This window comes from Apis laboriosa, unplaced genomic scaffold (genome assembly GCF_014066325.1).
Source record: "Apis laboriosa isolate Shangri-la unplaced genomic scaffold, ASM1406632v1 scaffold68_cov148, whole genome shotgun sequence".
Classification (NCBI taxonomy): Eukaryota; Metazoa; Arthropoda; class Insecta; order Hymenoptera; family Apidae; genus Apis; species Apis laboriosa.
The window spans coordinates 2316535-2339595 of NW_025224135.1; the positions used below are offsets into that span (position 1 = coordinate 2316535).

At 23.3% G+C, this 23061-nt stretch overlaps 2 protein-coding genes across 2 annotated transcripts in view; one reads left to right on the top strand and one right to left on the bottom strand.

Annotated features, from left to right (window-relative positions):
- Positions 1–23061, bottom strand: part of LOC122718871 (dynein axonemal heavy chain 1-like) — a 60130-nt gene that overhangs the window by 26257 nt on the left and 10812 nt on the right. Inside the window, exons 14-15 of the mRNA XM_043944247.1 lie at positions 22849–22940; positions 1647–1801 (exon numbers count right to left, since the gene is read on the bottom strand). Coding sequence (XP_043800182.1) covers positions 1647–1801; positions 22849–22940 — 247 coding nt within the window. The remainder of the gene's footprint in view (positions 1–1646; positions 1802–22848; positions 22941–23061) is intronic.
- On the top strand, positions 6439–18706 carry LOC122718992 (thyrotropin-releasing hormone receptor-like). The gene is made up of 4 exons (XM_043944483.1): positions 6439–8055; positions 15576–15774; positions 17554–17659; positions 17936–18706. Exons 1-4 carry the CDS (start codon positions 7165–7167, stop codon positions 18165–18167), a joined length of 1428 nt encoding a protein of 475 aa, XP_043800418.1. The 5' UTR covers positions 6439–7164; the 3' UTR covers positions 18168–18706.

Consider the following 23061-nt stretch of genomic DNA (forward strand, 5'->3'; position numbering starts at 1 on the left):
AGAAAAATTTACAAATTATGTTTACATATTTTGAACGAAAATTAATATATTTTATTACACTTTATGTGAAATCATATTTATGTGAAAAATAAATTTCTAACATTATTTATATAATTTAATATAAGAAAGGTAATTTAATGATTTATTATTATAATTGCTTCAATTGATTTCACTTTTAGAATATCACTATTAAAATATAATTTCAAAAAAAAATCAAATAGTTAAAATTCAAAAAATTCGCTAAATTGCAGGATTATCCAGGAAAATATAATATCTTTCTTATATAACGTTTCATGAGATTTAAAATTTGAAATTTACGATTCGAAAATACAGTCATAAGATTTTAAAAAATAAATAGAGAAATAAAAAACATCTATAAATAGAATCAACAATAATGGTTTAGTATAAAAATACATTTTCATGAAACTATTGTGTGTATTGTATATATGCGAAAAAATTTTTTAACTGAAATTTGTTTAACCAGATTTCTACGTGAGAATATTTTTTTTCGAATTTTCAAATATTTATTTAAGATTGAAAGTGATGCATGGATCCATTTTTCTGTGTTTGTTTAAAATAAATCAATCATTTCATATAGATATATTCATATATATTCACATAGATATTGTCATATATGTATATTTTCATGAAAGAACCATTCAATATTTTTCATGATAAATCGTAATATTACGTAAGACTAATATTATAAATAATTTTTAATATTAAATCTGCTAAAACATATCTTAATCTTATGTAATTATGTAAAATTGAAAAATTTAAAAATTTTTCAATACATTTCTTTTTCTTTATTTTAGAAGTTAATATATAATAAATTATATAAAAAAGTAACTATTTAAATAATTATTAATTATTTAAAGATTCTTTTTTATCTCAATATTATAAGATTTATTATTTATTATTTATTATTTATTATTACGCGTAAAAACATTGTGCGTAAAAACTGGGACGAAAAAGAATTATTTTGTTTTCATATAAACTATTCAAATTCCAAATGTGCGAGGATTTGTGAATGCATATAAATAGTATATAGAGAATGCATTATATCTCATATATATATGTATATATGTATGTACATATATATACATATACATATCGGAGATACAAAATTTCCCTAAATCGATTCATTTGAAAATCGAAATTTGTAAGAATTATTTCAATAAAAAAAATTGAATAATGAGTTTGAAGACATTTTTATATTTAATGAGATTAATTTTTTTCTAAATTTTGACAATTTGAAGTCATTTAAATGAATTTTAAATATAAGAATTTAATATAATTTTAAATAAGATAACCTATATAAATTTTACAAATTAATAAGTTGAAAAGACAAAAAAGAAAACTATTTGTTCATATAAGTATAATATTAAATGAATATTTAATTATGTAATAAATAGTATTTTGAATTTGAAAATTAATTCTTAAATTTTAGAAAAATTGATATAATCTATTTGATATATATATAAACTATGATCTTTACTAATATTTCTAAAAATAATATTTTTATTTTTCAAGTTGATATAATATATATTATGATATATATCATAATAAATCCTGAAAAAGAAGAATTCCATTTGATTCATACGCTCAAACCACTTGATACCGTAATATCACGGGATTTCACTCACCATTCGCGTGTATTAAGATCGTATTCCCCGTATAGCTGACCCATCGTAATCGATTTTGGATTTAGCACATATGTGAGAACAGGAACGAACGGTTTGGCACTTGGTTGTAGCTGTCCTTTTAATTTCGTGCACGCATCCCTCAGAACTTGATAACACTGTCAGATAATATAATTTTCTTTATTTTTATTATGTTTTATTACGTGTTATATTTGCATTTATAATATATATTTTATTATTATTATTATTATATTATTATATATAAATTTATCAACTTATTTATTTATTTTAATTTAATATAATATCAAGATTATATTGTATAATTATATTAAAATTTTATTAAAATATATTTATATTAAAATTGACTCAAGATTTTGAAAGAAAAAAAATTCTGCATTTATCTATATATATTATAACTCAATATATAATATAACATTTTAATATGTAACAAAATTTCTTATATAATTGTCGTGTATTTTTTATTAATCATTTATTTTTATATTTAAAAAAAACATTATTTTATTATTTAATTTATCTAAGCGTGCTACTTAATAAAGATAATTGTGTATTCTCATATATTTAATTGAAAACAGTTGATTATTTCATAATTGATATAATTTAATTAATTTTTTTACAGCTAGTATCAAATTTTAATAAAAAGAATTTTTATATTGCGCAAATCATCTACTTAAAAATCTAAAAAACTTATTTAAATCTAGTATTTAGTATATAAATCTATAAATATATAGTTAAACTTGAATTTCAAAGAAAAAGATGAATTCTTAAGTGTTCCTCTTATTAAAGTTTCAAAAATGAGATGAGATTTAACAAAGGATTGATATATAAAGATATTAATATCTTTTTCAATTTTAAACAAGAATAAGAAATTCATCTTTGCATCATCTTTCATTTTTGAGTATTTTTGAAAGAAATGAAGTTCAAAAATCACATGAAGATCATAGCATTATAGATTATTGAATCTGTTTCTAATAGCTCTTAAATTTAAAAGAACATTAAAATTTTAAAAAATATAACAACTGAGAAAAATTATTTTTTTAGTTGTCATTATAATATTATCTCTTCAAAATATAATTTAATATTTTTTTCCTCAATTTAATATTTTGTTCCTTATACATTTTTTAACATGGCAATATTTGTATGACGGATGTCGATTTGCATACAGAAATGTTAATATATTCGAATTTTCTTGGAGGATCGATTCTAAATTACAAAAATACCAAAAAAAAAAAAAAATCAAATCTTATTTCTTAAGTTACAAGTTTCAATGTCCTTATACATCTTTCTATCTTGCTTCATTTAACTCTAATACAAAAATTGGTTATCTCAATAAACAAGCAACTTTTATCTATAGTGATATTGACACTTTCAAAAATGTCCCATTAACATCACGTATACAAGCTCAATAGAATCTTTCAGATAACGATTGTCTGAAAGATTCTTATTAACCTATATATGTATATCGATATTCCTACAAATATTGTAATACAAGTGTTGAAAGAGACCGTGTGAAAGAAGCTTTAGTGTGCGAAAAATGATTGATAAAGTGGTAGCAAGAGGCACATGAAAGACCAGAGGACGCGTAAATGAGCGGGCGTCGGTTTGTCGACTGGTCGACGCCGGCGTCGTTGAGCGAGGAAGGTGTTCAAAGCGCATGCGAAGGAATTAGACGGGCGGCAAATTCTTCGGAAGCGCGGATTGCGTTTCCAGTTTATCCGACGTCGTTTCTCGTCGCGTAACGTTCCGATTCTTCTCTCGTCCCCGTATTCTTCTATCACTCAAAACGTGATATCCTTCGTTCGAATCGTCGATAATTTGACAATATCTACAATTCAATAATTACAAAATTATAAAACAAGAAAAAAAAAGATTATTGCATCTCTTATCATTTTTACCAATTTAAGAAGACTAAATTGAATTGTATAATTTAAACAAATATATATTCTATAATTGTATCAATTAATAATAACAATATAATTATATTAGTAATAATATTTAAATAAATAAATAGTGAATACAAGTTTGTTCAAACTTTTTACCGGTTTACCATTCAGAAAATATGAAACGAAGAATGACAGAAGATTTGTGTAAGATTTTTAAGATAATCAAGAGTGACTCATGATTGTTTCGTTGAACTTTAAATGAAAATTCTCCATCTGAAACAATATGTGTAAATTAATAAATAATAATAATAACGATATTGAATAAATAAATAAATAATTAAACAAAAAGTGAAAGACTTAAATTAGAATTTTAGCTTTATTCGAAGATTTACATGCAGGGATAAAAGACGAAGAAGCAACAGTGGTAGAAGATTCACGCGTCCAATACAAGATGTCCAAAATCGGGAGTGATCCACGAGAGATTCGGTCGAGTCGTTGAACTTTCATTTACGTATAAATTTTCCTTTCCTTCGTTTTATCCGGCCACCAAGTTGAAAATTTATAGAACGACGTTACACGCCGTCAAGGCCAACCGACTTCAAGTGCAGTGATTCTTTACGAAAAAATTCCACGAGTATCGTGGATAAAAAAATGAAAGGATCCAGGATCAGAGGTGAACGTGGCTCTGGTAGATCAAACGACGCGTTGGATCCTCGATGTAATACACGAAAATAAAATTCATTTTTTTCCGATGGACTGTTGATCGAGTGTGAATCGACTATAATTTCGAAGAGAATTAGAAGATGCGTTTTTGTTACGAAATAACAAATGTTGAAAAAAATTTGATAAAAAAAAAATCTGGAAATTTCTTAAAAGTTTGATTATTAAAAATTTTACAAGAAAAAAAAAATGAAATATTTCGAATAAATTCGAAATTCAATGATGGCTAATATTAATAAATATTCAATTGCAATAGTTATACAATAATAATTCTCAATTGCATAATCTGTTTTACGAGTGATAAAAGATAATATAATAAAATAATTGTTTAGTAGAAAATATAATTCTTTTTAGAAGTATTCTAGTAATAAACTAATAGTAAAAACATGAACGAAATTGAAAGGAGAATTTTTGAATAAAATTTCAAAAAAGGAAAAGTACGTAAATACAAAACATAATGAACAAAAATTTAAAGAGAAGTAAAAAAAGGAATAAAAAGAATTAAAAAAGTTATATATTTATAAACTTTTCAATTTTCACGTGTCGATTCAATAGAGCGAATTGAATAAACACATAATCGATGTTGATTGTTTAGATTTACGAAAATAGTTCGCACGATCTATACGGATCAATAATATTTCGATCGAGTTCAAAATCAAGTGACGATTGAGGTAAAGCCTTATTTCGGGCATCCTCAAGATCGCATGGAAGAGGAAGTCAATCTGCATTCCAATTCAACCTATTTGGGTATCTTACACCGCCATCTCGTTTATCCTCGAAGGAAACGAGGAGTCGAATCGATGCATCTTGATAATTTGTTACTTCGTTCCGTGATACCTGGCTCTGTAATCGAACAAGCGGCAAAACTATGAATCAAACTCTCTAAAATTTCGAGCGACAGAGATTTACCTACTGATGGTACTTGGATCGCTATTTCACGGATAATTTTGAATTTAACGAGTTAAACGAAAAACGATTAAAATGGACATGATATAAAGATGGCCTCTATTTCGTGGTAATTAAGTACGTCGAAACTGTTTCGTGGATCATTTGACAGAACTCGTTGGTCGCACAAAGATCGATTATACGAAGGGAATTGGAGGATATCATAGAAGATCTTCGAAGAGGCTATTTTCGTGATTGATACGGTACAGTTGCTCGTTTCGCCCAAGAGATTTTAGAGAATTTGATCTTATTTTAACGGAGTTGTTATAGTGTTCCTTCTATTCCAATTCGAGATATTTCGTGTCCAATTTCGAAGCATTGTGAAATATCGAGAATATTTTCGAATAGAAGAAATTTAATATTAACAAGAGATCTGTCTATGTAATTATTCGTAAATTGGGAAGAATAGAAGCATTTATTGAACATATCGACATAAACGTAATTGGTTTATGTGGAATAATTGAGATCTGAAAATATCAAAGTGATCTTACTACTTTTATGCAAGCGGTTAGAAACATTCGATGTTTATTGATATTGCCAGAGAAATTTAAAGTACAGATAACGGAAAAAATATTTGGAAGCGAGTAGTTGTAAACACTTGCCATTCATTCGAAAATTCGATACGTCTGCAACACTGTTGAAGTGGACGAATATTTGTAAATAAATTATTATATAATATTTTTGACCAAAGTGATTGGTCTTTATACAAATATTCTGAAAAATTTGAACATATAAAAAAATATTTAAAAAATATTTAAAAATATTGAATATTAAAAGAAATACGAAAGAACTTCTATAATCATCAAAATCATTGTGGTTGTAATAAAGTTAAAACGGATCCATATCAACAGATTCAAATTTTTTTAATCTGAAGCTTAAAATGATTCAAACATTGGACATATCAATGATCAATTATCATATAAATTCTAAAATTGAAATATCGAAAAACAGTTGCAAGTAAACATTTGATAAGCTTTATTATTTACACTGAACGACTTAGTTTCTGAAATATTTAACAGTATTAAAGACTAAAAGAACTAGTGATCATCAAAAGAACATTTTTAAATGTCAAAATTTTATTATTATATTACGTTATAAATTTAAAATAAAATAAATTTTTTTCCAATTTAAATTTTTTGTCAATATTCAAATCGAATTAAATCGGCAATTACATAGAGAATCTGACGAAGCGACATTACTTTGCAATTGTCAAAGTAATTTCACGGAAATATAATAAATAATGAAAACTGAAATACGCTTTCAAAGTGTAGACGGCGAGTAGTTAAGTCGTTCTGCTACATCGATTCGGAACTTCTATTTAAATTTACCTCGTCACGCAAGAGCAATTAGTTGTTCGTATAACATAACAAAAAAGTTTCTTAAATATGGACAGAAGTCAGATCATTGAATACGAATTCGAAAAGCCAGAAGATTGCAATAAAGAGAGATCAGCACCAGCTATCTAATAAAGACTGACGATAAATAATTAATAAAAGAGAATTCAAGATTTTGTTTACTCGATAACAGAACTTTCTTAAAATGTTTTAGTTTTCTTATAGCAAATATTTTAAATGAAAGACGATTAATCAATGAAGAAATTTATATTCTATTAATATAGAAATTTTTTTTTACGAAATAACGAAAATTCGAATAACACAAACGAGTTAAAAATGTGACAAAAAGGATACTTCTGATTTCATATTATGTGAAGAAAGAATATAGCAAAAGAAAGTTATAAATAATTTCCAATAATCGTCCTTTTGAATTTTCCTTTAAAATTACAAAATCGAGTCTTGGAAGATATTCTCTCAAGTATCACGATAAACGTTTCTTTGATCATTTTGATAATCAAGGAAAACATTTAATGTTTCTTTAATACTTTCATCAAGAAACTTTCTTCAGCAAACGAGTGTATATTGACTTAAAGAAAGAATAAAAAAAAAAAAGAAAAAATCATGTTGCCCATCACGTCAACATTTTACTTACACACAAGATGCGAGCAAGAATCTTCAAATATGGATGTATCTTCACGTTCTAGACGGTCTGTGTCACCAACCGTATGGGCCAATTTAACATACCACGGGTTTCGAAACAGAAGTATAGAACCGGGATTAGATCTCGAAGAGAAATTCGATAATACAGCAATAGAAGCTTGTCATTCTTTGTACTTTCTATTAGATTTCTTTCATCAGTACTACATTCCTTCAATTATATTACTAGGATTGATAGGCAATCTGTTGTCTTGCATTGTGTTCCTAAACACACATCTAAGGATACGAAGTTCCAGTTACTATTTGGCCGCACTGGCCACGGCCGACTTCACTTTCTTGGTTACATTATTGTTAGTTTGGTTGAACAACACGTTAGGATGGAAAGTGTTCAATAAAGATGGCTGGTGTGAAACGTTAGTCTACGTGAGCGCTGTTTGCAGTTCTCTTAGTGTATGGTTAATCGTTGCATTTACCGTGGAAAGATTTATAGCGGTTCAGTATCCTCTGCACAGACCCCATATATGCACCATAGCGAGGGCAAAGACTATCGTATTGGTGTTGGTGATTTTAGCATTGGCCAGTCACTCGTACTCATTCGTGACGGCTGGAATGGTCATGAACAAAGACGGAGAGGAATATTGTGATATGAAAGTCGAGTACATGGAAACAATGAAGATAATCAGCATCATCGACAGTATAGCTAGCCTAATCGCGCCACTGGTTCTTATCATTGTGATGAACACCATGATCACGAGGAACTTGTTGAGGTTTAGCAGACGGTTCAAACAAACATCAAGCACGTCTACAGATTGTCCAAGCAGAGAAAGATCCGACATCAATTTGAATCAAATTCCGGTGAGTAAATGTTATTTAATGCTGGAAATATCATAGTCGTCAAAATGATTGATTTCACATTTTTTTTTTTTTACTAAAAATATGAAAATTTTTTTAGCAAAATTAATATTTTATTTTATTAAGAAAAACATGTAATTTTATATATATATATATATATATATATATATATATATATATGTGTGTTAAAATTTTACAAAGAGGTTAATTGTTAATAATATTAAAATATCGAATTCCGATATTTATATATATATATTTTTATGATGAAAATAAAATGATATATTTAATTTATAAATGACATATTTATCAGAAAATTTAATCGCAATTTGCCGGAAACCAAATTCAATTAATTTTATTAAATTTTTTCTTTCATAACATATCATTATTCACATATTAATGATATTCTGTATTAAAGAATTTGAATTTTTTTTTTAATAATATGATGATATGATGATATCAAATTTACATAGTATTTAATATCTATAATTTTTTAAAATTCTGATTTTTGAAAAAGTTAATTCGTTTTCATCCTTTCTTTTTATAGAAAAAAAAATATAAATAGACTAATGATTTACTTCAATAAATTTACATATGTGAATCGTTTTTTAAATCACAAAAAGATTTATTGATTAGCATTATCTTTTTTTTTTATCTTTATTGATATTTTATCTTACTGAGTGAAATATAGATATCCTTTTAATCTCAAACTACAAACGAAAAATTATTTTATATTCTTTTACAATTTAAATTAATTATATCAGAAGTAACATAGTTAAATTATTTATTAGCTTAGATTTATTTATATTTACACATATATATACATTCTTAATAGTGAAAATTAATACGTGAACTTTTATCATTTGTTCATATGATCTTACTGAAATCAATGTCAATTATTCAATTTTTTTTTTTATATTTAAAAGAACTTGGAAAGAACTCGTAATTTCAATATAATATTTTTTTTCAACTAAAATATTTAATAGTATGTGTATATATATTTTAAGCTATGAATTGCGATGAATCATGGCAGCAAAAAGCGACGCCCTATCGCGTTCAAATATTCGACAGTTAATGGACGTTACTATTTTCAATGCATACCATCGACCGGGCTTCAGTCTCGTAACTGGACTATCCTGTTATTTTTCTTGTGTGCAAAACAAACATTAGGCATAAAATGCACACTTAGGCATTTTCTCTGTTGAATTATTTTTAAAAAAAAGAAAACTCGAACAGAACGCCTCGAATGTGAAGTTTTTTTTTCTAATCTGGTTCAATAATAGTCAAATAAAAGTTGATTTATATTCGTTCAAGCATACAATTTGTTTCAAGTAAAAATAACACAATATTTATCTTTATCATTTATTAGAAAGAGAAATGTGTTATTATTGTTTTGAAGATTGTATTCTCTATTATTGATATATGATTATAAAGTGAAATAAAATTAATAAAATAAGAATACATATTATATGTATTTGACATATATATATATGTATTTGAAATAGATCAAAATACATTGTGTTAGATTAATTCTATGTTTAATTCTAACTCTCTAAGTCAATATCTATGTTAATATTTTAAAATTCTAAATCAATATTATTCATAAAATCATTTTATTTCGATTTAATTATTTTTAATTATTTGTTTTATTATTATTATTTGATGATTTTATAGGAATGTATATGACTTTTATAAGAAATCTTGTTTTTAAGCAATCCGATACATAATGAAAAGGTTAAGTAATATTTACGTTGGTATGCAGAAAATTCTAGTAATCAAAGTTTTCGAATCACGAATCTTCTAAAAATTCTATGCTATAGTAAATTTGCATAGTTAATGTACACACGTGTAATATATAAACAGGTAATAGATTATACATTGGATTTTGTGAATGCTTCGTAATCAACGAAACATTATTTCATTTCGCTATTAAATTGTTTGATTGGAGAAAATTTTATATTGATAATCAACAAAATAAATTATAACTATTTTGAAGTTCAATCATAAAGCAAAATACGCAGATTATTCGTGAATTATAATATTACGATTCAATGAAAACAACGTTGTATATGAAGTTATGACAACTAGAGAAATGTTAATACCTCTTCAGTTTATATGTATCTGGAAATTATTCAATGTATACGCTATAGGATTTGTAATTCGACATATATATAAAACATTTCATATAATTGATTGGATAATTTCGAAACAATAAAAAATTTGAAAAAAATTGATATAATGCATAATTTCGAAGATTTAATGTTTTATATAAATATATAACTTTTTTCGAAAACAATTATATTTCAAAAATTTTTAATCATTTTAATTCACTTAAAACTATAAATTCCATATGTTTTTTTTATTGTTTTTTTTATTTCCTATACTTTATATGTTATATATAATATTTGTTTATATAGAGAAAAAAATATATCAATTACAAAATGAAAAATTAAATTTTAAAAAAAGATAAAGTTAACCTCGAAATTTTATATATATATTATTACAGATTATAATCGAAAATGTTTCTGTATTATTAAAGTGCTTATTGTCAATACATGCGATTTACAACTTTACAATTAATAATAATTAAAATTTTGTATGAAAAATTTTGAAAATGAAATGAAATTATGAAATAAAATAATAAATCAAAAGGAAAAATAGTATTCTAATTTTATTAGACGATAAAAAATATTTATTATTAATCTGAATTTTTATTCAAAATCCAATTGTAGCGCACAATTAAATGGAAATAAAAAGAAAAAGAAATCAAATATGAAAGAAATGAAAGATTTTCCATTTAAATATGTTTCGAAACACAGATATATTTTTAACAAATTTCCCATTGGAATAAATGTGAACTGATTTTTAATATTTTTATCTGTTTTTCTGAAATATATGAAAAAAAGTAATTATAACAACAAATAAACTAAATTTTTAATTCTTTTATCTGTATCCAATTTTTAATGCAAAATAGAATAAAATCATCAATATTAAATAGAACAGAATAATTTATAAATATCTTTCACAGCTATCTTTCATTTTTTGTGAAATACCTTATTTGAAAATTTCCATAAAAATCGATCTGAAATAAATTTGGTCACGTGATATGATCACATCAATATGCAACATTATTGATACTCTATTATGATATTTATAACATTCTATTATAATTCTATTATTATAATAGAATAATTCTATTAACATTCTATTATAATCCTAAGTCATAAAAATAACAGAATCTTTAAATTCTTTTTGTTTTTATTGTGATTATTATTAATGATAATTATCTTTAGTTTTACATTTAAAAATATAAAACTTAAAACAAGATATTTTCATTTTTTCTTCACATCATAACATATCTCGTAACCATCCATGGTATCGGATCGCTATTTTTGATTCTTGTATAAATATCTCTTGCTTGCGTAATCGTCACCATTCATCTTTGCAGATTCAACTTGCATCATCTTCGACTTCTTCACATATGTCAATGTACTATTACTGTCCCAACATCGAACCATGCTATAACAACTATCTTAAAATATAGTTATCGATATACAAATCTTGATGGAATTTCTTTCTTCTCCTATCTTCCTATATCCTTTCCTTCTTTTCTTTTTATGTCCGTTTTTTTATCGCTTGTTTACTTTTTCACATGTTTTCATTTCATAACCTCACTTTTACAATTATAATATTAAAAAGTATGATACAATTAAATATTTGAAAAAAAAAAACAATTAAAAATGAAATACTATGTAATATCTTATCTTGAGTTGGAATTTTAATGGATTAATAAAAGTTAATCTGTAACTATTTAAAATTAAAATTAAAATTAAAATTATGTTAAATAAATGATTCTCTTCTTAATCTAATCTAATTAGGATTTTATCTATGATATTATTAAAATCACATCTATTATTTTATTTATTATTTCAAATTACTTTGTCTTCGATATGATAAATTAATAGTGGGTGGATAGAGGGGCGGAAATGATCTCGAATGAATTGTAAAATAATTTCATTTTTTTAATGCAACAGTGATATTCGAATTCAATGTCGATAATTTTTTTCCATCCTGTCAACGACATTATAAATCTGTCTTTAGGGAATATCAATTATTTTTGATAAATGAAATATAGCAACAGAATTGATGTTATATTAAATAGAAAAGAAAAAAATGCCAGAAAAAGAAAGATAAATATAGATAAAAAAAGATTAGTTTTCAAGAAAAAAGATTTTTTTATAAATAAATAATAAATAAATCATACATTTTCTTCTTTATTTTGGGAGATATTTAAGTTTAAAGAAATGAATAAAATAATATTCATGAGAAATGAAAGATGTGATATGAAAGTTTATTAAACATGAAATACATCAAATCAATAACAATTCATATCATGTAATATTTAACAGACTGATCATTTTAATATAGATTTAATGATGCAAATACTAATATTTTATTATATGTAAATGTGTTAAATATAATATTTATATATTATATATTTATATACATATCTAATTTTATATACTTAATATTACAATTATAATATTATAAGTCATAATAATTTTCATATTAAAACAACATTAATAATATAGTTTATACGTAAATTAATTATAAAAATAAATGATACATATAATCTGTAAAAATAAAATTGAAATACAAAAATTGAATAAGCTGTAGAAATTTGATAATTAGCTAAGTAAAAAATTAAATGACAAGTTTGATCAATTGACTAACAAAAATTCAAATTGAAATTCAATTTATGCGGTAGAATTTTAATAATTATTCAATGTCGGATTAAATTTAATTATAATTAATATAAATTAATAAATAAATTTAAAAAAATTATTTCCATATAAAATATAATAAATAAATATATATAATAAAAAACTAGGAATAAAAATATATGATTTTATATTCGCAGTTTTGTATATAAATTGGCTTCTTAACTTTTTTATGTTCTCTTTTTTTTCTTTAAATATATAGAACAAATTTTCACATATATCATTTTGAATATATCATGATTTCTAATGTAAACAAGTTTCTTCAAATAATGTTATCGAATCAAAGAGAAAACAGTGAGAAAATTCGCTCAATATATTCTTTCGAACAGTAATCATCTCGTCTGTACGGAATGACACGATTGTATTATTATGAAACAGTCGATTCGTTGATGAAAATATTTCGCCTAGATAGCGCCACTTGTATTCTCAGCATGATTATAAACATGTGTACGTGCACTGTGATTACTTAAGTGTAGCTTTTTGATTGCAAAGATATTTGTGCAGTGAAATACACGATAAAAAAGCAGAAATCGACGCACACTCAGTTCACTTATGTAGTACTATTTCTTGACTATTTATATTTTCTTTTCATTCAAATTTTTATTTTTGCTTCCGATATTAAGTTTCTTTCGAATTAAATGTATTTATTTGCTTTTTGAAAAGAATACTTAATTTTTTCACTTTCCAAATAAAATTTGGTCTGTTTGATTTTTTTCTTTTTTTTTTTATTCAAAAAAAAAAGTGTCCTACTTATGAACATATAATTAATTCACATAAGTATATGTAAATACATGTCATGCATATAATAATATATTAATAGTACCTTTGGACGAATATTAATAATTTATAACTTCAATATATTCCTTCTAATAATATTACATCTGCAAGTATTTATCGTCATCATNTGTACATACATGTCATGCACATAATAATATATTAATAGTACCTTTGGACGAATATTAATAATTTATAACTTCAATATATTCCTTCTAATAATATTACATCTGCAAGTATTTATCGTCATCATAAATTACTCAAGTAATATATGTTTACAGGGTCATCCAACACTTGATTATTAATACCATGCAATTTGGTTTAAGTGGCGTAACTAGTTATACACCTATACATATAACCTATACGCTCTTTCATAGTTGATATTACCATAAAATCTGCATAAAGCCTGATTTCACACTTGACGAGCGCTTTTTCGCCAATCTTCGAAGTGATATCGTAAAGCTTTTTTTCTCGGTTAGACCGTGACCTGATACAAAAAAAAAAAAAGAAAAGAGAAGAAGAGAAAAAGAAGAGAGAAAAAATTATCTGCCGAATCATCGATATAAAAGTGTTTGAACATGTTTGAATTTTATTCATTTCACGGTTGTGGGACCTTGAAGTTTGCGCGATATTGAATTATTCATCGTATCATTCGACCTTAAGAGATTATCTGAATTAATGAGATTGATTAAAATTGATTGATTAAAATTGATTTTGATATTGTTTTTTAATTTTCTCCCCTTTTTTTTTTAATTATTTCATGCAATATATCAGGAATAATTTTTGCCAGGATATTCAACAGCAGAATCGATACTTTAAAAATATTTTGTGAAAGAGAAAAATAATCAGTGATAGCTTTGATAGCTCTTTGCACATTTTCCTATATCAATATGCGTAATAGTATTAACTCACATTTCAAGTAGATTACCATTTATGATGTATAGATGTCGCAGGTAATATTCTTTCAATTTAAATGGAATTTCCATAGTAATTCCGTCAAATACAAAATAAGAAAATAATATAAGAAAAAAATATATCATACTTCTTTTTAAAAAATATATTTTTCATATATACTGATGTATATACCAACATCATAATACTTTTTATATGTTAACAAATTTTTTGTCTAACTTCATTCATTTACAATTTAGACTTCTCACTTTTTGATTTTATACAATCCATATTCATAATTTTGTATTGCTATTTACATAAATCATTTGCAATTAGATTAACTTCTTTTAAAACTCAATCAAAAGATGAATTTAATAATGCATTTAGAAATAATTTTTGTGATAGATTAATAATTATATTAATTTGAAAATAAATAGAAAATCAATACTTTAACAAAACAATTTTCTTTGAAAGTACATCTGAAGATAGATAGAAAAATATCTCATTTCTCATGATGTTTATTAACTTAATCTAAAATATGTTCCTTGTTCTTTTTTTTTTATTATATCATCAACTTGTAGTACGAACATTTAGAGGGATTAAGATAAACAAGGCACTCTATACAATAGTATCATTTAGCCCTTGGATAAGTAACATGTGGAAAATGATAGTATCCTATCTAACCATACTGATAACGACTGAGACAAGATACTGTGGCTGAAAAAATGATTGGCTTCCCGTGGATCTTTATTCACAATAGATTATCTATTGTCAGTAACGTTGTATAATTGAATTAGCTACTTGATATTTCTCTCTCTCTCTCTCTCTCTCTCTCTCTATATATATATATATATATATATATATATATATATATANAAAATATAAAAAATTATAAATATAAAAAGAAATAAAATTTTAATCAACCTACATACCTTTGTTTTTAATAAATATCTTTTTTTAATGTTTCAAGATTATAATTGATACATGTACTGAAATTCGAGTTTTATTTCCAGCTTTGACGAATTTTCAATTCAAGAGGCACCATTAAATTTCTACAAAAGATTCTTTTTCAATTTCTAGAGTGGTAGCAGTAGCAACAACGGTGCCGGTGGCATGAATCTAGGACCAATGGTCGGAGGTCGACGGCCACCCTCGCAGCAATCGTTTCATTCGTCGAAGAATAACCATTCTCATCATTCTCGGCATCAGACTACGTCCGCACCGCCATCAACACCGAGGAACGCCTGTCAGCTACCCGAAATAGGGAATCGTTGTATACGTAAATATACATATGTACTACGTATAGCATTCGTATACATATATATCATCATTCATAAAAGTCTTCGTATATAAAGGATGTATTCGACCGAATTGGTAGATAGAATATGTAAAAGATGATTCTAGAGATTAAAATAAGCACAGAACTTCGTATGAAAAAAATGTTCATTGAAATTATTTTTAATTTCTTTTTAGAAGCAATTCAATTTTCCATTAGATAAAGCAAGATGAAAATAGAGATACTTTTATTTCATCCAATATAAAAGTTGCTTATAACTTAAAAAATAAACTTCAACATTTTTTGCATATTTTTTATCTGTTCCATCTCCAGAATCACTTAAAGTTTTTGCTTATTTCGTTTAAATACATTGTATACAAGAGTTCGATTAAACTGATGAAAACTAATGAAAATTTTATTTTTATTAAAACTATTATTTAATGAGTAAATAAATATTTATATATGAATAAATAATATATTCAATGAATAAATAATCACATGATATTTGAATAAATAAATATTTTATGATTGAAAAATATTTTATTCTAGTTACATACAAGATTTTGATGCAGAGATTTTAATATAAATAAAATAATAATCAAATAAACAAAAGTATTATTTCAATTGGTCAAATAAATTTCTTGATTAAATGTAATTATCTCTGTTAAATTGAAGAAGTTATTTGTAATAATTTGTTAATTAATTAATATAATTGAACAATTGATTTTGAAAGAGATATAAATATCTGAAAATACTTTTATTTTTCACAATCTCTTTTTGCGTTTTAATATAATTTCCAATAGAGAATTCATATTTCTTTTTTTATTAAATTTACTTATTCTTTTTTTTCTCATTTCTTCAATTTCTTTTCACATTTCTTTTAAAAAATAATATAAAATTGTAATATAAAAAAATATAACGATTAATTTAAATTAAAAACGGACTTAATTAATTAATGTACTAAATGTAGTTATAGATTCAAATTTAATTCGATAATCATCAAATAGAAGATGTTCGTTAAAATTAATAGAGATATAATGCTTGATTCGATTATTGAACAGTCGGAAAAATGATTGATTGAACTACTAGTTGACTAGTTTTAAAATCGTATTTCATTTTTTTTATAATTTACTTTTTGATTCTTCTTCATGAAAATTTCTTGACAAATGTGGACTTTATTGATATACCTTTATTAATTTTTTTAATTTTAAAATTTGTATTGTGTTTATATTGTGTTTTAAATTATATTTAAATGTAACTTTAATTTAATTTATGATAAAACAAATTCAACTTAAATAGATTTGCGACTTTATTACTTAAATCTAAATTATTTCAATTTGCAATTGAACTATGAACGATAAATATAGGAAAATAATGGATATAAATTTTGAATTATTGAATTTTTAATTTTTAAATTATCATTTTTAAATTTTATTTGTTAAATAATATTAGAAGGAAAATCAATAATTATTAATATCATTTAAAATGAAAATAAAATTTTCATTTGATTTCTGTGTTACATTATTGAGAAAAGATATCCTTCGTGTCAAGGCTAAAAAAGATAGGTTATCTCCGCGTTGTAACACTTTTTAACTTTTAATTGTTGTTGATAAAACTTCTTGAATTGGTTTAAATTTCAACTATTATTGCCAACTTGTATAGAAATAGAAAGTGAAATAGAAAGTTAAATTATTTAAATATCAAATAACATTGTTGCAGAAATTTTTACTAACGTTTTGTTGCTGTCTTCCTTGCATTTTCTTTTCTCTCTTTGTGTTACAGATATTAGGTCATCGTCGAAAAACCTTGTATCCACGAGAAATCAACAAAACATCACGAAAATGCTGCTTTTAATCAGTACCGTCTTTATTCTTCTCAATTTACCAAGGTAAATAATATGCTCATATCGAACAATCTCTAATTTTTTTGTAATTGTAAAATTCGAATGAAACATAAATAGTAATATAGGAATATAATTATTCTTATTCTATTTATAATTCTCTATTGTATTTTTGAAGTATAATATATAGAAATAAAGGAAGCTCTCTTTTCTATCACTATTAACCTGATTTTAATGCATTTCTTTTATTTCAATTCTCACTCTTGTAATTGCAATTTCACAGTTATTAACTATGTAATTTACATATTTTTTTTTATTTTCCAGTTATGTTATACGGTTATGTGTATTCTTCTTCACGCTCGCCCGCAAAAATACACCTGACCTGCTTTGGTGTATACAACAGTTTTTCATGCTTCTTTACTATACCAATTTCAGCATCAATTTTCTATTGTATGCTATGTGTGGTATTACGTTTCGACGTTGTTTACAGCAATTGTTACGCAAAATATTGAAAAGTATGACCAGATATCATTGCAATCCGCAACGATACATATAGAAATTATAGAAATAATTTTTGGGCAATCATAGAAGAATCACAATTTCAGAAAGCGTGATATGAATAGTATCACGTGACTATCATGACGCTTCAGTCACGTGGTTAAATATACTAGTCCAACGATATCTTGTATGTAAAAAGATCGCGTCTCAGTCATTTATAACGCTGACTGTATGTAACGTATGTAGGTTATGAATAAGAGTTTCTGGAAATATGACAATTATAACCAATTTACTCTAAGTTAGTTTCTTTCAATGTATACTCAGTGAACAATGTATTATTCAGTGATCTCATATTCCGGTAATTGCCATTTGATTATTTTATGTTGCTATTGAAATAGGAAATAATTGAAAAGAAAATAAAGTAAGTACAAATCTCTGAATGCTTGACGATTGTTGGATTAATAGGATAGATTTATTTCATTTGTATAAATGAGAATTATGAGAGATTATTCACATTATAGACTACTTTTAAAATTTTGTATAATATGAATGAATATATAATATATATATAAATAATATGAATGAGTCGAAGGTTGCTAAAATTTTATGTGTGATTATTTGTAATGATTTAGATAAATAAAAGACAAATATACTTATGTATATTTATATTTAGATATTTATTAAAAAAAAAAATTCTAACAAAGTCAGTGAATAAAAGATCATTGCCTATTTTGCACGATAATATATATATATATATAATACACGAATATTGCGCTTTCAAATAGGTAATGACCTTATTATTATCATATGTAATTTAATTTCTACATTTATATAGAGAATAAAAAATAAGAATTTTTTAATATATACAGAAATAATTAACTGTTAGAATTATTTCTTATTATGAACGTTATCTTTTACAATTTCAGTCTATATTTAATTGTTCGATGTACTTGAAATTGCGTTTAAAAATAAAATATGAAAAAAAATTGAAACTTCAAGAATAATAAAAGTACTTTTGTCATTAATAATAAAACAACTAATGCGATATAAAATACACACCAATAACAATGAAAGTAATTCATTTTTAAGAATTTAATGGTTTTTTACTTTTAAAAAAAGAGTGATTAATTATATGTTTGTAAATTTTTAAATTATAAACGAAAACAAATTTTACAAAATTTATATATTTGGAATATATTTTAAAATACAATAATATTTAATATAATGTAAAATTATAGTAAAAGAATTTGTTAAAATTTAATATTATTTTAATATTTCATTAGTGGATTATATTATTTTAAATTATAAATTGTTTATTTTATATTTATGAACATAATTAACAAAATATCGATAAATTTGATAAATAAGATATGAAAATATAATGTATAACGACAAAAATAAAATAAAACTTGGTGTTTAATCGATGGTGTTTTAAGCCAGATTAATTAAATGTGCAATATATCAATCGTTTAATAATTTAAAAGCAACAATTTTAAAAATATTTTATTATAAAAAAAATATCATTTCTTTCATCAAATCAATATCTATTTTAATAAAATTTTATATATTTGTAACAATTTTAAAAAATTTTTTGAGTATTGGATTTCTTTGCTGTTATAAATATAGAGAAATATATCGACATCGAATTCGAATTCGAAATCGAATTTTTTTATTTTTATTCGATATGTTGCATGTATAGGATATTTCTTATGTAAATTCTCTATGATAAGAAAAATCGAAATTAAAAATTTTGTTATTATTTTTTAATCTATGCTTTTACTTTTTAGTTTCTTATTTAATATGTGAATTATGTAAATGATAATACAATTTTTTTATATTTAATTGTAAAAATTATTTCTATTTTTTAAAATAGAATAATATACATTTAATTTATAGAAATTATAATATAAAAATTTTTATTGTAAATATTTCAATAATTGTAAAATTTAAATATAAGGCTGCAAATATTTTTAAATATAAGATATTTAAAAACTAAACATGGAATAATTTAATTATTATTCAAATCTTAAATTATATATATCTACTATTTGTAGTGTTTGAAATTTTTTGTTTTTTTTTGGTAGATATGATGGAATGAAAAGATCATTCATATAAAATTAATAAATATTCAATTATAAGATACAAGAAAAATATAAAGCAATACGAGAAGATTAAATATATTAACCTAACCTAACCTTATTTTGCAATGGACTGATTAATTGCTTAAATTCCAATAAACATAAGGATATTCGATTCATTGAAAAAAATATAAAATAAAAATCAATTGCTAAAATAGAATTAATGAAAATATGAATAATTGATGTTTTTAGAATGTTACAATTATAATTAAAATATAAAATTTTAAATGTTTGAAAAATCATAGATTTTGTTATTTTTTACTATACTTTTATGGAACATTACATTTCTAACTTACATGAAATAAAAACTATTAAATATTATCTATCATACAATTTATTTATGAAAAGCAAAAAGAATCGTTAAAAAATTAATGATATTGATATTGTATAAAAGCCTATCATTTCAACATACGATGGTAAGTTTAATTAAATTAAAGAATTGAATCTTTTTCGTGTTGTAGATTAAAAAATATTACTGAATTAATTGAGCGTGATAAAATATATATTTCATAATGTAATTTATAACAATGTCGTATTTTAAAAAACAAAACAATATATTTCATTTACAGTTAGTACTCGTTGATTAAATCGATATCCTATCCCATATGCAATATATCAATCGTATAATTGTTTAAGACACTTGATTGATGTGTTTGATACTTGATGATCTTTGTTTATGATCTCTTATTTCGTCAACTATAAATATTTATTCAATTAGGATAAAAATTATTCCTGGCGATATTTCAATTGTATTAATTAAGAAAAAATTATTATTATATATTATATAAATTATTATTATCCATCTAAATTCAAATTTATTCGATCAAATTCTATCTTTAGTGGAATTTAATTAAAATATGAAAAAAATTAATTATATATAACCAACTATTTTTCTATTTTTATATAACATAAAGTCATTAAAATTTAATAAAAAGTTATCATTTCAGATTTTTGTGTTGAATAAAAATATATTATTGAATAAATATATTATATAATAATTGGTAAAAAAAAATTTTTTTTAATAATATGATATTAATTCGTATTTTTATGAATTGATTTTGGAAATGTATTACAACATAAAATATTTTATCAATTATGAATTATTAAATATTTTTTCCATTTAAAAAACTTTCTCTTGATTAATATAATTAAAATATCATAAGAAAAAAATTTTGTTTTAAAAAAAATTTGATCAATGGTTATTAAAGCAGAATTTTGATATGGATGACTTATCTTTTTTTTCTATTCTAGCAAACTTGTTAAAATTGATTGAATTTGTTAAAGCGAAAAAAATTTTAACATGCCAATTTATTTTTTTAAATATATCTACCTCTATATGTATACATTTATATTTCATTGAATTTGTCACGAATATTTTATAACACTTCAAAAAGAATTTATCAATTACAAACTGAAAATGATAAAAATGTATAAGTGATGGAAAAAATTTTGAATTCAAAAAAAAAATTATGATCAATTAAAATATAAAAAATAATTCAAAATCTTCAAAATTGAAGATTTTGAAGATTTATCCAGATTTATATAGATAAATTCTTTCTATAAATTCAATTCGCTTTCATTATTAATAAAAAAATAAATTCATATTTTTAAAAATAATTATTTAACAGATATATTATTATATAATAAATCTATACGAGAAATAATTATTTACATATTGATATTCTTTTTTTTAATTAGTTAAATAAAATTAAATTCTACTTTTATTTTTAAATTATGTTATATTGTGTTACTTAATTGCGTGAGATATATCGGAATATATATATGGAAATGCATATAAAAATTACTGCATATTATTTTAAGGATTTTTAAATTGTGACGTATTATGTTTTTTTTTTAAAATAAACGAAGTGTTTTTAAAAATCGATATATATTATTTGTTATACAGGATTTTTTTCGTAATTGAATTAATAGAGCTTCACAATTTAAAGAACAGATAAAAATTGCATTAGGAAAAATAGTAGCAAGTGATGCAGCATATATATATATAGTATATGCGTTTTAGAAATGGAAGTATTTTTAAAGATTGCAAAATATTATAAATATTATAAATTGTTATCAAAAAACAAAAGAAGTAAAATATATTCTTTATATAAAGAATAGAAAAAGATATAAATATATATAAATATATATTTAATCAAATAATTAATATTTAATCAAAAATTCACCTTTGTTAATTAAATATTATGCAAATTATTTTTTATTTAAAATATTGCTTATTATTATTATAATCGTTTGATATCGTATCTTTAATAAAAAAATATTTAATTAGATAGTTTCTGATAGATTTTTTACTTTTTTATGTACTATCTAAACCTACTTAAAAATAAATTCTTCACTGTTCTATAATTAACAAGATATATTTGAAATCGATAAGAATTTTACTTTGTTAAACTATGAAAATACTTTATTATTCTATGATACAATAATAAATTTATAGAATATAAAATATATTCATTTTAATTTTTTTCTTTATTCAATTTGCCAATTTATAATTTATAAATGATGTACTTAATACCACAAAGTATTTTGCAAGGATTAATTCAAATTAATTCTTCAATTAATATCATTTAAATCACTTACCTTTGTCTTTCCGGACGCAGTTGGACCAACGAGCATTAATCCGTGTCTTACCACTGTCGTTTCATATAATTGAATAACTTTTTTCACAAATTCTGCAATTAAAAGACGTAAAGTTTAATGAAACATTTTAAATCCAAACAAAATTCCATTAAAAGATTACTACACTACTATATATTTTTCAAAAGAATACATCCCTTATGGCAAATGTATTTT